Source organism: Leucoraja erinacea, chromosome 33 (genome assembly GCF_028641065.1).
Source record: "Leucoraja erinacea ecotype New England chromosome 33, Leri_hhj_1, whole genome shotgun sequence".
Taxonomy (NCBI): Eukaryota; Metazoa; Chordata; class Chondrichthyes; order Rajiformes; family Rajidae; genus Leucoraja; species Leucoraja erinaceus.
Genome location: NC_073409.1, coordinates 9,825,298 through 9,841,013, shown reverse-complemented (window position 1 = coordinate 9,841,013; position 15,716 = coordinate 9,825,298). Strand labels below are relative to the sequence as shown.

The 15,716-nt window shown below is 40.5% G+C and overlaps 1 protein-coding gene across 1 annotated transcript in view; it reads right to left on the bottom strand.

Annotated features, from left to right (window-relative positions):
• Window positions 1–1,181: 1,181 nt before the first annotated feature.
• The window catches only part of LOC129712648 (DNA-binding protein RFX7-like), a 40,261-nt gene continuing 25,726 nt past the window's right edge, over window positions 1,182–15,716 (bottom strand). The window contains exons 6-9 of the mRNA XM_055661248.1: window positions 14,430–14,514; window positions 9,870–10,077; window positions 6,755–7,059; window positions 1,182–4,937 (exon numbers count right to left, since the gene is read on the bottom strand). Coding sequence (XP_055517223.1) covers window positions 1,614–4,937; window positions 6,755–7,059; window positions 9,870–10,077; window positions 14,430–14,514 — 3,922 coding nt within the window. The 3' untranslated portion in view covers window positions 1,182–1,613. The remainder of the gene's footprint in view (window positions 4,938–6,754; window positions 7,060–9,869; window positions 10,078–14,429; window positions 14,515–15,716) is intronic.

Sequence of the window (15,716 nt, the reverse complement as noted above, 5' to 3'; positions counted from 1 at the left end):
GTTTGCTTTACCAAATTCAGACTGTTGAATTCCTCCTTGTTACAAGCTAAGCATCACACTGCCGCCAATAAGAGTATATGGTTGGCAATAGAATTCTTCATTACTGTTGTGGTATCTCAATGACTTGTATTATTTCATCCTTTATGGACAGTTTCAGGCATCCAACATTGGGTGAATTGCAAGATAACGTTTTGAGTCATATAAGGATTGCATTACAGTGTTCCCACTGATATCACTATAAAGGTTTTTTAGTATTGTACATAATGCCAAGTCCTCTATATGTTTCGAATAAGAAATACAGAGCAAACAAAAATAAGAAAACGTGGCTGAAACACAACAGTATAAATATTGTTGCTTGTTAAATTCAATAGAACTTATTAAATCGTATTAATAGTTAAACTCGTAAAAGAAAAGTCACAATGAAGCATTTTGAGACCTGAAGTTGCATCTTAAAAGACGCTGGGCTAAAATCTACCTACTGACAGCAGCCGAGCTTGTAAATGCACCCAATTCCTTTGTTAGACTCAAAATGCTGGAATAACTCAGCGGATGAGGCAGCATCTCTGGAGAGAGGGAATGGGCGACATTTCGGGTCGAGACCCTTCTTCAGACTTATGTCAGGGGAGGGGGCGGGACAAAGGTAGAATGTAGACGGAGACAGTAAGACCAGTGGGAGAACTGGGAAGGGGAAGGGGATGGAGAGGGAAAGCAAGGGCTATCTGAAGTTAGAGATGTCAATGTTCCTACAGCTGGGGTGTAAACTACCCAAGCAAAATATGAGGTGCTGTTCTTCCAATTTGCGCTGGGCATCACTCTGACAATGGAGGCCCAGGACAGAAAGGTCAGATTGGGAATGGGAGGGGGAGTTGAAGTGCTGAGCCACCGGGAGATCAGGGAGGTTAAGGCGGACTGAGCGGAGGTGTTCAGTGAAACGATCGCCAAGCCTGCGGTTGGTTTCGGCGATGTAGAGAAGTTGACACCTGGAACATCTGACCTTTCTGTCCTGGACCTCCTCCATTGTCAGAGTGAGGCCCAGCACAAATTGGAGGAACAGCACCTCATATTTCGCTTGGGTAGTTTTCACCCCAGCGGTATGAACATTGACTTCTCTAACTTCAGATAGCCCTAGCTTTCTCTCTACATCCCCTTCCCCTTCCCAGTTCTCCCACCAGTCTTACTGTCTCCGCCCACATTCTATCTTTGTCCCAACCCCTCCCCGGACATCAGTCTGAAGAAAGGTCTCAACCCGAAACGTCGCCCATTCCTTCTCTCCAGAGATGCCGAGTCACCCGCTGAGTTACTCCCGCATTTTGTGTCTACCTTCGATTTAAACCAGCATCTGCAGTTCTTTCTTACACTCACAATTCCATAAATGGATGGCACACACACATCCACACAGATGTATTTACAGTGAACCATACAGGATGGCATCTAAAATGAAATTATGGACACACGATTAATAGAACATATGTATGGAGAACAGTTATGTTTTTTCTCCTGGAATACACTTGTTTATGAACAAATGTTTTTCTGAAGGCAGGCACATCTATTAGGTCAAATATTATGAATCAGAAAATGAAATGTGTGCTATATATTTAACAGTACTCTTTGATTTAACCCAACATTTCAACTGTAGGATGATCTTTACTTTCCATCCAGTCAAAACCTGAAGACTCGTTACAGATTTGCTGAAATACTGCATCATTATTTAGTTCCTCCAGTGTAGTATCAACATCGTGCCCCTGTTGTTTACTAGGGTCAAACAGCAAATTTGTGTCTAAAGTGCTCAGATCGTTTATGCTGCCTGAAAGCTCAGTAGGTAACCTGAGATCACTGGAGAAATCAGAGGCAACATTTAGATCTGATGATACTTGACCAACAACTTGCTGGTTAGACTGTAGGCTCTCTTCAGCCAGAAAGTCTTTGACTGTATTGTTGAAATCCAATGATTGCACTCTGGCTTCTGTTTGTGCTTGATTATCCTCAGAAATATAACCCATCTGATCATTATTGATGTGTTTTGTTACATAACTGGGCTTTTGGAATTCAAAGACAGAAGAGCCTGGATTAATCATTGGTTGCTGGTTGGCAAAATTAGATGTTGTCTCTAATATCTGAGTAAGATTCATTCGTGCTGTATAATTGGAGGGCAAATTATTTATTCCTAAGCCTCTCATTGCATCGTCACCTTCAGAATCAAGTTTACTTAACAACACATTTGTTATCTTTTTCGTGTTAGTTGGCTTCTGGTAAGATGGAAAAGTATTCTGCATCATAACAGACAAAGGGACAGATTGGCTTCTTTGAGCTATGCTGTTGGCACTATTATCAGAAATATTGTTAACAAATGTGTTGTGAACCTCGGGTGTCATTGGGCTTCCAAAAGTTGCCAAACTTGTTCTCGGCAGATTAATCACTGGACCAACTGTGCTTCCGCTAAGATTACGTTGACGAACAGCAGGACTGACACTGCGGCACCTAAAATTATTGATCAGTGAATGTATTCCTTTGTTGTCAAGAGGCGCTGGCACTGCAAAGCCCTCCTGCTTATTGCCATTAGCCATTGAAGCTGCCTGGTGTGGTATAGGTGAAACAGGAGTAACACGGCCCATTTGAGCATCATGATGTCTGGACTGTAACTGCACAGTATTATGATATGATTGCATTGTCTGTCCAGGAACTGCAAAGGCATGTGGTTTTCTAAAGTGATCCTCTGTAAGTTTCTGGTAACTAGGAAGAATACCAACACCACTGGTCAACATTGCTGGATTGCTCATTCCAGTGTTGTATCCATTATTCATCCATTCAATTTTTGTTTTGTCTGGATGAGTAGCCATGGGCCGTTGCATCGGTTTAACAGGACTACTGGAAATTACACTAGCATCCTGGTAGGCCAGGCTGGAGCTTATGGGAGTAAAAGCAAAAGGGTTCCGGCACTCAACAGGGCTCGGAGGTACACTACTGCTGCAGTTTGAATGAGGTGTACCAATTGGCGTATGCCTGCTACTACCGAGAGCACTGTCAACAGGTGTGGATTGTGCCATTCTGGAGCTAGGACTGGAACATGTTTGGGAGCCAATCATTTCTGATGTAGGTGTCGGATTGGGTGTCAGAGTTGGTGTTGGCGTTGGGGTTGGAGTGCCACTGCTATGGATGGGATGATAGAATTGCCCCATTTGATGAGATAACAGTGTATTCTGACTTCCTGCAGAATGACTATGAGCAGGTATTCCCAACGCAGATTCATAATCAACATTCAAGGACATTTGCTCTTCAAATAACACAAGTTCTTCTACAATACTGTCCTGTGTAAGATCATCGTCAAATTGAAAGTAGTTGTCACTGGGTTGTGAACTTGGAGCAGTGAGATCCATCAAATTATCCTGCAGAGGTAACGGGTGTGACAACTGCACTTGATGGTGTCCTTGCAGCTGAACCGAATTAGAAACTTGCATCTGATTTTGAGCATGCAACTGTTGATCATAAGGCTGCTGATCCAACCCATTACATTGTGCTGGCTCCCATGCAGATTCTCGAAAATCAATGGTCCCTGAATTCCCTATTGTATTAGCATTTACAGCTGCCTGCCTTTCTGTATTCATAAAAAAACATTGGTGTTTCCTTTTGATATGCTGGATATCAGTATGATCAGCAAACAGCTTTGTACTTGTGTTGTGTCCCTGCACAGAAAATAAGCCCCTTTCCAAGTCTGCGGTCTCATTTTCCTGAAAGATAGACATTTGTTCTGTATCCGTCTGAACACAACCCAAGGTGACCACTTGGATATCGGATGAAGGGTTGGCTAATATACGAGTTATACCTGTTGTATTTAGTTTAACAGTAATTTTACTAGGTGTATGAACCTGAGATGTTGGGGTTTTCTCATTTTTTACCAGTACACCTGCAGAGAGCTTCGGAGGTGTCACTACTGCAGTTCCAGGACTAATCTGATGTTCTGCACTATCGAAAATGGGTTCCAAAACCAGAGCTTTCTTCACAGGTGGCACCAGTGGCTCAGATAACGAATTTGAGGGAGACCGTTTCCTTGGGCTTTTTGGGCACATCCCATTATCTTTATGAAACCTGGCAGTATCGGCATTGGATTTTGAACTAATGCTGGTGCTCATCATTAAAGCAGAGGAAACAACAAGAGCATTTTGATTATTTCCAGACAATGAAATGGCCAGATTTTCATTGTGTAAAAACTTGCCATCAGTTTTTGACCGTTTTCCTTCAGTTTTCTGACCATTACAGACTTTAGCTGCCTTCTCAGTAGATATTCTCCCATTTGGCGTCTTCACTTTTGTGGTACTTTCACTATTACCTCTCTGTCCGGACGGAGAACCAGAAGCTCTTCTGGGATCATTCAGGTTTCTTGAATGATCTTGGCACTGAATCTGCTTTTCATCATTTGATATCGCTTCCTGTTCGTATTTGATGACCTCCGCAGTAGGTGTAGTTGTGGCGCTACTTGATCTGGACCCAGCAGCAGAAAGAGAAGTTGCGCCAACTTTCACAGTTGACGTAGATTTTGTTTTTTCTGTTACTCCACCACTGTTACTCGCTGAGGATGTAGGTTTAGGAGATGCACCTGTACTGGGTGGAAGAGATATTGTAGTCATCTTCACCATATTCAAAGAGCTTGGATGGGATGCTCCAGAAACAACGGTTTTAATTGGACTGCTACTGGCCAAAAGTACCCTTGTTGGAGAGGTAAGAGTAAGTGTGTTGGTTGAAGGTGGTTTAGGCAAGATTTGATGATAACGTGGCCTTGAGCGGTCATTATGTGGACTTGCAGGAATATTCTGGATAGTCTTCTGCTGCTGTTTGACTGACTGCATATGTTGAGCCACAACCTGAACATTCAAAGGAAGGACCTTGCTTTCTGATGGACCCAATGGACTTGGTGACGTCATCATCTGCCTGCTTCTTTGCATCTAAAAAAACACCATAACAGTTGCATAAGAACTAAGTTTAATAAATGAACTCAAAGTAGAGGAAATGCTTTTCCTTGCACACATTAAACGGTCAACAATTTTCTATGTTTTTTTTTTGCAAAGCTATGATAAGAAAAATATCCAACCAATGCATCCAAGCATAAAAGTATTTTACTTCCTTCACAACTAGTTTCAAAATTAAAGCAATTGCACTGTTAATTATTGAAAGTGTCCTAAGAAAATCATGTGCACTAAAAGCATTCACTATTAGTTGTTTTGCTGATCACGTTGCAATGAAAATGAAACATTCAAATTGACATTGATCTATACAACTTTAGGTAGAACTGCATTGTACTATATTTTTACGGCAGCGATAGTTAGATTCTTGATTAGTACAAGTTATGGGGAGAAGGCAGGAGAATGGGGTTAAGAGGGGAAGATAGATCAGCCATGATCCAGAGAAAAGTTCCCTGGAAAAGTAAGTAACTAGGACGGTTAGGGTTTAAGATGAATAATTAGGTGGAAGTTGGGGAGTGGATGGTGTTAATTGAATTAGTTAAAGAAAAAGGACAAGTTAATACAATTAATGATAAGCAGCAGGAGAGAGAATCCAGACAAAAATATGGTCGAACATGCAGCACAAAAAGTGCTAAATGTGACGCTAAATATTTAGCTTCCGTAGTTAATTTTTAAAAAATCATTATATATTGAAGCCAAAGGTTTGGAATCTCAACGCATGTCTGATGAACTCATTGCCCAGAGACATAAATGGGCACAATTTCATTAGTGATGTATATGCAAGGTGATCAAAGCTGTGAAATAAATAAAAAACAGAAAGTGGTGGAAATATTTTTCTACTTGACTTTTGACAGCATTTTCTGCTTTAATTTCATAATTCCAGCATCTGCAGTTTTTTTTATTTTCTCTTGCTGGGAATTGACTATACTTGGGTATTTGGCATTTCAGAAAGAGGAGTAAAATGAATGCTGTGAATGATATTCAGGCCTCAAAAATCAGCAAATAGAGCCAGCCTGGCCCAGGATAAGAAAGAATGAAATCAGTGTGTCTCCACATAATTACTACATTGCTGTACATGGTATTGATCACAAAATAAAGGGGGCTTGTGACAAAGGCACAGTAAGGCAGTGAACAAAATCATGGGCAACTTGAATTTCATATTGATTGGGCAAATCAACCTCATAAAGGCAGTCTTATGGATAGATTCATAGAATGCATGCTGAACCATTTCATAGGGCAGCTCCTTCTGAACCAGGCAAAAGACAGGATTAAATTGGTGTTCTCATGGCAAGAATTCTTTGAAAGAAGTGATCATAGCATGATGGACTTTCACATCTAGTTTGGAGTGGCAAACTCGTGTGAGAATAGGATCTTAAACAAAAATAAAGGTAATTACTTAAAAATTAAGAGAGAATGGATATGGATTGGGAAAATGCATTAAAGATGTGTTTCAGAAGCAGAGCTTTTTTTTTAATGCTTGACCTTTGGAAAAATACATAGTGCTGACAAGTAACAACACTGGGAAAAGTGGCCAAGTAAATAATAGTATCAGACGATGCATCGCCAAATCAGCACAAGAAATTTTAACTGAACCATTACCCTGAAACTGGATGTGCAGCACCGAAGCAATTAAACCACCTGATACCACGTACCTACGTTATGTGACTTTACAATTGAAAAATTATGTGATTTTATTCATTAGATTTTTAAATCCTGCCACCTCCCCTCACTCCACACCACCCTCTCCAACAGTCTTCACTTTGATTGTCAATCTTAACACTGAATCACGAATAACCTACCTGGATAGGGCTGGGAACAGTTGCCACTACTATGCCAATTGTGGGCTGTGGAGAAAGCAAAGCAGGGCTTCCATTGGGAATGTTAGTTACTCCTCCAACAGTGGGGCCCTCTATCTTCTTCCCTTGTTGCTCGCCTGGAAGTGGAGATTGAAGTTTCTGTTCTTGTTGTTTCTTCAGTGTATTTTGTTGAATTTTGCGCTGTAATTGTTGTTTGGCATCTATTGATGGCGAAAGCAAAGTCTTCACTTGGGGCTGAAAAGAGTTGCTTTCAGCCATAGGCACAAACGCAGAAGGTTGCTTCCCTCCTGCAACAAAGGAAATTATAAACTGTGAACACACAAAACTATGAACACTCGATAAGTCAGCATCAAAATCATGAGGATATTTAGCTCTGAAACATGCAGCTTCTGATTTTGTTAGCTGCTTATTACTATATTTTTCATGATAACCATTTCACCACCCGTGCTTTCAGTACATTTTTTGGACCTCTGATAAAAATGGAAACATGATATAATCATTGTTGAAAACAACTATTCTGTTTCCATAATGCTCTGTATTTCTTTGAGCACATTAAACTCTGGTGCATTTCCAATCGTTTCTGCAATAGTTGAAACACCAACTCCCTAGAGAAAGACATAAATCTAATCATTTTTATAAGCAATTAGTCACGAAATAAAAGCATAAGATTTCGATAGTTATATTTCATAATTCATCCAGGAACCTGGGCACAACTATTTTTGCCTTTTGCAGTTGCTAGTTATTTCTTACATATGATATTAAAAGCAAAGCAGTTAGGTAATATGTGGTTCTTCAGGTTCTTTTGTTACGACATAATAAATAAAAACTTGTCTGTTGCTGATCAATAATATCAGTGCCAGCAATGTAGAACTGTCCAGCTTTTACAGCACGTCAACATAAAAAATATCAAGATACTGTATAGTCCCTAGGCAGCATTCTTGCCTGCATGGGTTTAACAATGCAACATAATCAATAAAATCTCATTATCCCTTTCTCATTGCGGAATCTTGCCAACAATTTTGTTTTTTAATTGACAAGATAAAATACAATGAAAAACCATGAAACCATTGTCAAGTCCTCTACATTTCCCCCCTGTAATTCATTTTCATATACATGCTCATCAACTTCCCAATACTTCTATCGCCCAGTCGTATAGTAGACAATTCACCTGACAGTCAGCATATCTTTAGGATGTCAGAACAAATTGAGCACCTGAGGGAGAAGCACACATGGGCACAGGGAGAGCATGAAAACTCCATTAAGTAATACAGCAGGTCAGAATCAAACCCATGTCTCTGGATCGCTGGATAACTGCATTCATACAAGTTTTAAATTATCAGTAAATATTCTTTTAATTTTATTCTATTAATTTTTACTGATGTTGGAATTTGATAGTTTATTGAAATGGCTTTCTTTTAATATATCCGAGCATATCATTTTTGAATGATGTGTTATACTGCATATTCATAATGAATTGTAATTTACAGGGAAGGATAAATGGATTGGATAGGTTTAGAGGGATATTGGCCAAATGCAGGCTAATGGGACAAGTTTAATGTGGGTAAAAAAGAAAATAGAAGGGAAGTTGATGGGCATGTGTGTTAAATTGTTGGACTTCAGAGAAACAAAGAGCAGGAATTAGTTTGATGACTTTACTCAGTGCAAGATCTAGTGTGGATCTGACAAACCAATTTGCCTTCAACTATGTTTAAACTAAGTTGCGCACACAAATCCTTCACCGAACAGAATATCTGCCATCCGATGCCTCTCCCCTTTCTTGATCTCTTTGTCTCCATCATGGGGAACAGGCTATTGACTGAAGACGACTCCAAACCCACCGACTCCCAGTTATCTGGAATACACCTCCTCCCACCCTGTCTCTTGCAAAGACGGTATCCCCAATTCTTAGTTTCTCCATCGCATCATCTCCCAAGATGAGCTTTTCCATTGTAGGACATCCAAAATACTCTCTTTCCCTAGTAATCATGCTTTCCACTCTTCCCCCTCATAAATGGACACCTCCTATGTGTCCCAGTGAGTCCTGCTCTCACACCTCCCCGCAGACAGAACAATAATAGTTCTCCAGGCCCTCACCTTTCACCCTCAACAGCCTTCGCATCCAACACATCATTCTTTGACGTTTCCACAACTTTCAATGTGACCCCACCACCAGTCATATCTTCCATTCGTTCCTTTCTGCATTCCAGAGACCACTCCCTCTGCAACTCCTTAGTTCGTTCATCCTTTCCCACCCAAACAACCCCTTCCCCCATGTACTATCCCCTGAAACCACAGGTGTAACACCAGTCCATATACCTCCTCCCTCACATACATCCAGGGACTCCAGCAGTCCTTCCAGATGAAACAGAGGTTCACGTACACCTCCTCTAACGTCAACTACTGTATTCTTTTAAATTGGCGAGACCTAGCATAGACTCGGCGACCGTTTCATCGAACACCTGCGCTGGGTCCGGCAAAGCCAGCTGGATCTCCCGGTTGCTAACCATTTTAAATCCCCTTACTGATCTTTCTGTTGAGGGCCTCCTCCATTGCCACAGCCCATTGCCCCTCCCCTTCCACCTATATTCCTCTGGCTTCACAAATTACAACTCTTCTAACCTTAACTCTCACTTTTCTGGCTTTCTGAACATCTGCCTATCAAAGCTCATCTCACCTGTATCCACCTATCACACACCTGGCAGTGTCCTGCCCCTCCTGTCTTTCAGCTTTCTTCCCCACCACCACAATCTGTCTGGAGGAGGGTCCCAGCCCCAAATGTCACCTATCCATGTTCTCCAGAGATGCTACCTGACCCGTTGAGTTACTCCAATGCTTTGTGTCTTTTTTTGTAAACCAGCATCTGTAGTTCATTGTGACGACATAAAAGTTGCAACATCATGCACGTATCAGGAAAGGGAAGGAGCAACTCCCCTCACGTAACTACAGTATGTAGTTGAACTTCATAACCAATAATGCAAGCAATACTGTACTTGGCAACTCGTTTCCTTTACCATCATAAAAATGTTGTATATTAAGCAGCAGCAAAGTAGTCTTAAAATATTTAATGGGGAGATATTCCATACACTCAATCGCTCACCTGAAGGATCACCAGTCATCATGGACAACGCAGCGACGGATTTAGTGACAATATAGTGACTGGTTACAAGGAAGCGTGCGAGATCGACCACCGAATCAAACTTGCGAATTAATACCTTCTGGGCCCACTCACACACCAGACTGCAAGCTGCAGATCTGACCTCTTCATCAATACTCTGCAAGTGCCCTGCACAGTCTGATCCTTCAGACTAAAAAAAACAAGATAATCAAAAATTAGTCTCTAATTATTAACAGTGAAAAATAAAACATTCACTCCAAAAATAAGGAATATCTCTGCGTGATAATCTCATCTTTTAATCACAAAAACCATTTGAGGTTTCAGTAAGAGAAATTCAACTACCTATGCAACTTAAAATAAAAATAACATTGAGGTCAAGATTGGAGCAGCAACACAAATAATTAAATGCAAACAGATCAATTTATGAAAATGCATTCCCTCAAAAAGTGCAACTTTCATTTGACTTTGGGACAGATATACCCAATTCCAGATGTTATATTATAGAGACCACAGAAGTTTGCTGCACAAAATACTGTGGAAAGTACATTTACCTTAATGCATAAACAAGCAAATGATAAATCACTATTTTCTTTCAGTACACATACATCCAAGTTCAATCACTAGATTTTCAGATTTTCTTAGAAATGCAAGCAGGAAAATACCAGCCAACGGCAGGTAGTTAGCCGAGCAATTTCACATCAGCTCTGTAAAATCTTTTGGGAAATTAAAGAACGATAGTATATGACAACTTGGGACAAGAAATAACAAAAAGGTAACCCAGCTGTTAATCCGACTCAAATTGACATTAAGTGCAAAGTCGTCTTACTCATTCCCTAAACAAATAACAGACAGTATATCAATCTAGATTTAAGATAAATAGCATAGAAGGGTTAGAAATAATTTCATATTTTGAAATCCTTTGAAACAAGAGTTTGGGGGGGGGGGGGGGGGTAACTGTTTATATTACAAAGGAGTGTCACCATCAGGTTCCCAAGGAAATGATAACAGAAGGGGAGACAAGTAGTCACGCCTGGCCACTTAACAAGCTACTGGAAGTTTGAGCTTATATGTCAAGAAGTACATTCCAAGTCCAGATATGGACCTCATTACAAAACACGTCGTAACTCAAAGGTTTCTTTAATAATGTCCCAAGGTCAAGGGGTTGGACAGGCTAGATGCAGGAAGATTGTTCCCGATGTTAGGGAAGTACAGAACAAGGGGTCACAGTTTAAGGATAAGGGGGAAATCTTTTAGGACTGGTATGAGGAAAACATTTTTCACACAGAGAGTGGTGAATCTCCGGAATTCTCTGCCACAGAAGGTAGTTGAGGCCAGTTCATTGACTATATTTAAGAGGGAGTTAGATATGGCCCTTGTGGCTAAAGGGATCAGGGGGTATGAAGAGAAGGCAGGTACAGGATACTGAGTTGGATGATCAGCCATGATCATATTGAATGGCGGTGCAGGCTCGAAGGGCCGAATTACCTACTTCTGCACCTATTTTCTATGGTCAAATACTGCCATTTATTATTGTGCAGGAAACTTTAAGCATGTACATTTCCTGAATATTTGCTGTCTGCACTGTGAAATTGGTTGCAACTGGTGTTTAACTGTCACATGTACTGACAATGGAACAATGAAATTGTTGCTTGCAACAGTATAACAGGTCCGTAATCACAGTATTCATAGGTAACACAATAAACAATAAAAGTTCAATAAATTAAAAATTAATAATTTTGATGCCATACAAAACTGCAATGCCAGTTTGTAGTTTAGTTGGTGTTCATAGTGTTCAAGAGACTGATGGTTGTTGCGACGAAGTGGTCCCGAGCCTGGACGTGATAGTTCTCAGGCATTTCACTCCTGCCATCTGAAAGATGCTTCAGTAAAGCGGCTAGCATCATCAAGGGCACTTCCCACCCTGGTCATGCTCTCATTTCAGTCAGGAGTGAAATGAGAGCATGGCCACAGTGGGGAGGGCCCTTGACGATGCTTGCTGCCTTTCTGAAGCACTGCCTTGTACAGATCCCTTCGATGGTGGAGAAGTCAGCACCCATGAAGGACCAAGTGACGTCCACTACATTTCGTAATCTTCTTACATTCCTGGTCATTCGAGTTGCTGAACCAGGCCATGCTGCCAGTCAATATGCTGTTTCAAGACAATTACCTCTACTCGATTCTTCCACAGGAAGAAATATTATCTTTATATCCACTCTGTCAAGATTTCTCAGTATCTTGCGCCTTCAATCAAATTCTTTCTCACGTCTATATTTTTTCGGGAAAATGCCCATCTTATCCAACCTTTCCTTATAGTTCAACCTATTTGTTCCAGGAATGGGTCCAGTAAATCTGCCCTGAATTGCTTCAATGCATTTACACCTGTCTCTCATTAAGGAGTTCCATATTGTACACGGTCCTACAGATGTGACTTTACCAAAACCCTATACAACATAAGAACCATCTCCTTATTTTGTATTAAATTATACCGGCAATGAACTATAATATTGTTTGCTTCCGGTACCAGCATACCAGCTGTGTGCAAATCACACCATAGGACAGCCAAATCCCTTGGCAATCAAAGCTATGCAAACTCACACTATTTACAGTATGTGCTCCTTCATTATAGAAGTGCAAGTATTTATTCTTGGTAATAGAATATTTATGTGCTTGGATGAACATGTCAGGGTTTAAAGGTAGACAAAAATGCTGGAGAAACTCAGCGTGTGAGGCAGCATCTATGGAGTGAGGGAATAGGCGACGTTTCGGGTCGAGTCCCTTCTTCAGACTGATGTGGGGGGGGGTGGGGGGGCGCGGGAAAAAGATAGAATGTAGACAGAGAAAGTAAGACCAGTGGGAGAGCTGGGAAGGGGAGGGGAATGAGGGAGAAAGCAAGGACTACCTGAAATTGGAGAAGTCAATGTTCATACCGCTGGGGTGTAAACTACCCAAGCAAAATATGAGGTGCTGCTCCTCCAATTTGCAGTGGGACTCACTCTGGCCATGGAGCAGGCCCCGGATAGAAAGGTCTGATTCGGAATGGGAATGGGAGTTGAAGTGCTGAGCCACCGGGAGATCAGGTTAGTTATTGCGAACTGAGCGAAGGTATTAGGCGAAGCGATCTCCAAGCCTGCGCTTGGTCTCACCAATGTAGAGCAGTTGTCACCTGGAACAGCGGATGCAATAGATGAGGTTGGAGAAGGTGCAGGTGAACTACTGCCTCACATGAAAAGATTGCTTGGGTCCTTGGATGGAGTCGAGCGGGCGGTAAAGCGACAAGTGTAGCATTTCCTGCGGTTGCAATGCTACACTTGTCGCTTGCCGATCGCTTCGCCCAACACCTCCGCTCAGTTCGTAATAACCAACCTGATCTCCCGGTGGCTCAGCACTTCAACTCCCCCTCCCATTCTGAATCCGACCTTTCTGTCCTGGGCCTCCTCCATGGCCAACATTTCTGTTTACCTTCGATTTTTTCAGCATCTGCAGTTCTTTCTTAAACATGTCAGTGTTTAACATCGTTTATCAACAATCTTGGACAATCTGAGATAGTTATCCAAGGGAGGGATGAAGCTGGTAAGCCATGAAATAAAGTGGACATATTCAAAGTAATGCTTTAACTTCAGAATATTTACGGAAAGAAAATTCTCCTCATATAATAAATGTGTAACTTAAAAAAGAGATTGAAAGGCAGTGAAGAGAAATATACAAATGGACGATGTTAATGTGTTTTCAGATGGCATCAGCAAGCTATCTGATAAAGTGGGCAAATATAAATTTGTGGGAGAGTCAAACAGAAAGAGCTATTACAGATTGACTTTCAAAGATTAAATAAAAGGCTGTAAAGCATTTAAAATTCTAGGAAGCAGAGATGGGGATTGTCCCCGTCCCCCCCCCCTCTCCCCTCCTCCTCCCCAGGATAGAAATATAAAATACTAGAGGGAGGAAAGGGAAAGCTTAAAGAGATTTGCAAGGTAAGTTTATTTACACAGAGAATGGGAAGTGCCTGGAATGCACTGCTGAGGAGATGGTTGAAGCAGATACATAAAAGTGTTTAAGAGGCATTTTAAAAGGCACGGTCAGACAATGGAAGGATATAGACCATGTACAGACAGATGTACAGTTTAAATTGGCATCAAAATCATAAACATCCTGGAGTGAAGGGCACATTCCAGAACTATGTATAATGAAGTATTCACCATACTAACAACAGTAAGACCACTAAAAAGTATAATGTGCAGGAATACCTGAGCACACAGATGTATTATAAGTGATTAAGCATGACTTAATCTAACATTTAAGAACATTCTGCAGCTGTATGAAAGCAGTTTAGAATGGTTAACACGAGTGCAGGACTTAACGTTGGACTGAAGAACAAGTTCTCCAGATTTGTCTGCAAATTCAAGTGTGGGTGAGGTTTTGCTATTGGTGGATATAAAGATAGGACTGCCACTTTCAACTGAAACAGTGGAAGATGACAGTTGCACACACAATATTCTTTCCAATAGTGAAGGAAAACATATTGTTATAGTATAGTAGGATACTTACCCCTTCAGTGGTTTTGTGAAAATCCAAGCTTGGTAGTGACGGCATGTGAACAAAAGCCTTTTTCCTCAGACCACTATAGCAATATGTTTCAAGTAATTAAGGTTAATGTTTGTTTTAAAATACAAAATTAAATAAATACATCCTACTTATTATAAACATTAAAAAACTTACAAGCTGCAAGCTTAGCCAAGCAGTGTGTGTGTGTCTGTCTGTGTGTGTGTGTGTCTGTCTGTGTGTGTGTCTGTGCCTGTGTGCCCTTTTTTCACCTCTATCCCCATCATTGTGGACAGACTATCGGAACGCCTGTTGATGTTTAGTAGAGAGTAGAGTGTTTAATTTGTTCATGATATATGTATTTTTATTTCTATTTATTTTTTACTGCACACTGAATGGACACTGGTTGAGCAATGTTTTTTTGTTTCCTCTGGGTATGTGACTACTCAGGAAAATGACAATAAAGATAGACTATACTATACTATAAGCATGGCCTACTCCTGCACCTAATTTCTATGTTTCTATGGGTTCAATCCAAAATGTCACCTGTCCATTCCTTCCAAAGATGTTGGCTGATCCGCTGAATTCCTCCAGCCCTTTGTGTTTTGCCATAAGTGTGAAAAATTGAATGCATAACATTTCAGTAACTATTCCCATTTTTTTCACACCCACACAAAAAATTTTACTTAGAATTTATTACATGCCTACAACGAAAACAAAAATCTAGATTCTGTAATTTTACAAAACAAGAGAAAGTAATGTTACATCTTGAAGAATTCAAATAATGTGGGGAACACGATTACTTTTAACTCTTTATCTAATTTTCTTCTCAGTAGCCTCTGCTACAATTAAGATGCTATATCAGCAAACTACTTGAACTCCACTGTTAATACTGAATCCAATTTTAAGTACACCTGCACAGCATCAAAAATTCCCAAGTTCAAACATAATAGTATGATGTTCATTTTCCAAATATTAATATCAGAAAATCATCATTCTATTTTTGATAAATGGCTTCCGTCTTTGAATAAGTCTTCCAGCATTGCGCCATTATATATTATGGAGTCAAAATGATAAAAAACTGCACAAAACTTCAAATTAATTTCATGCTGAACCGTTCAGAAATGACTCCAATAAGGTACAATCTTGGAGTGGATTTGAAGAACGTTCATAATTTAAAAATAAAATGCTAACCCTACACTATCACTGCCCTTACATAACTGTATTACATAGAAGCATTCGAAGGACACATATTCCATGACTAAATTTTGTCAATAACTGAAGAGTAATTCA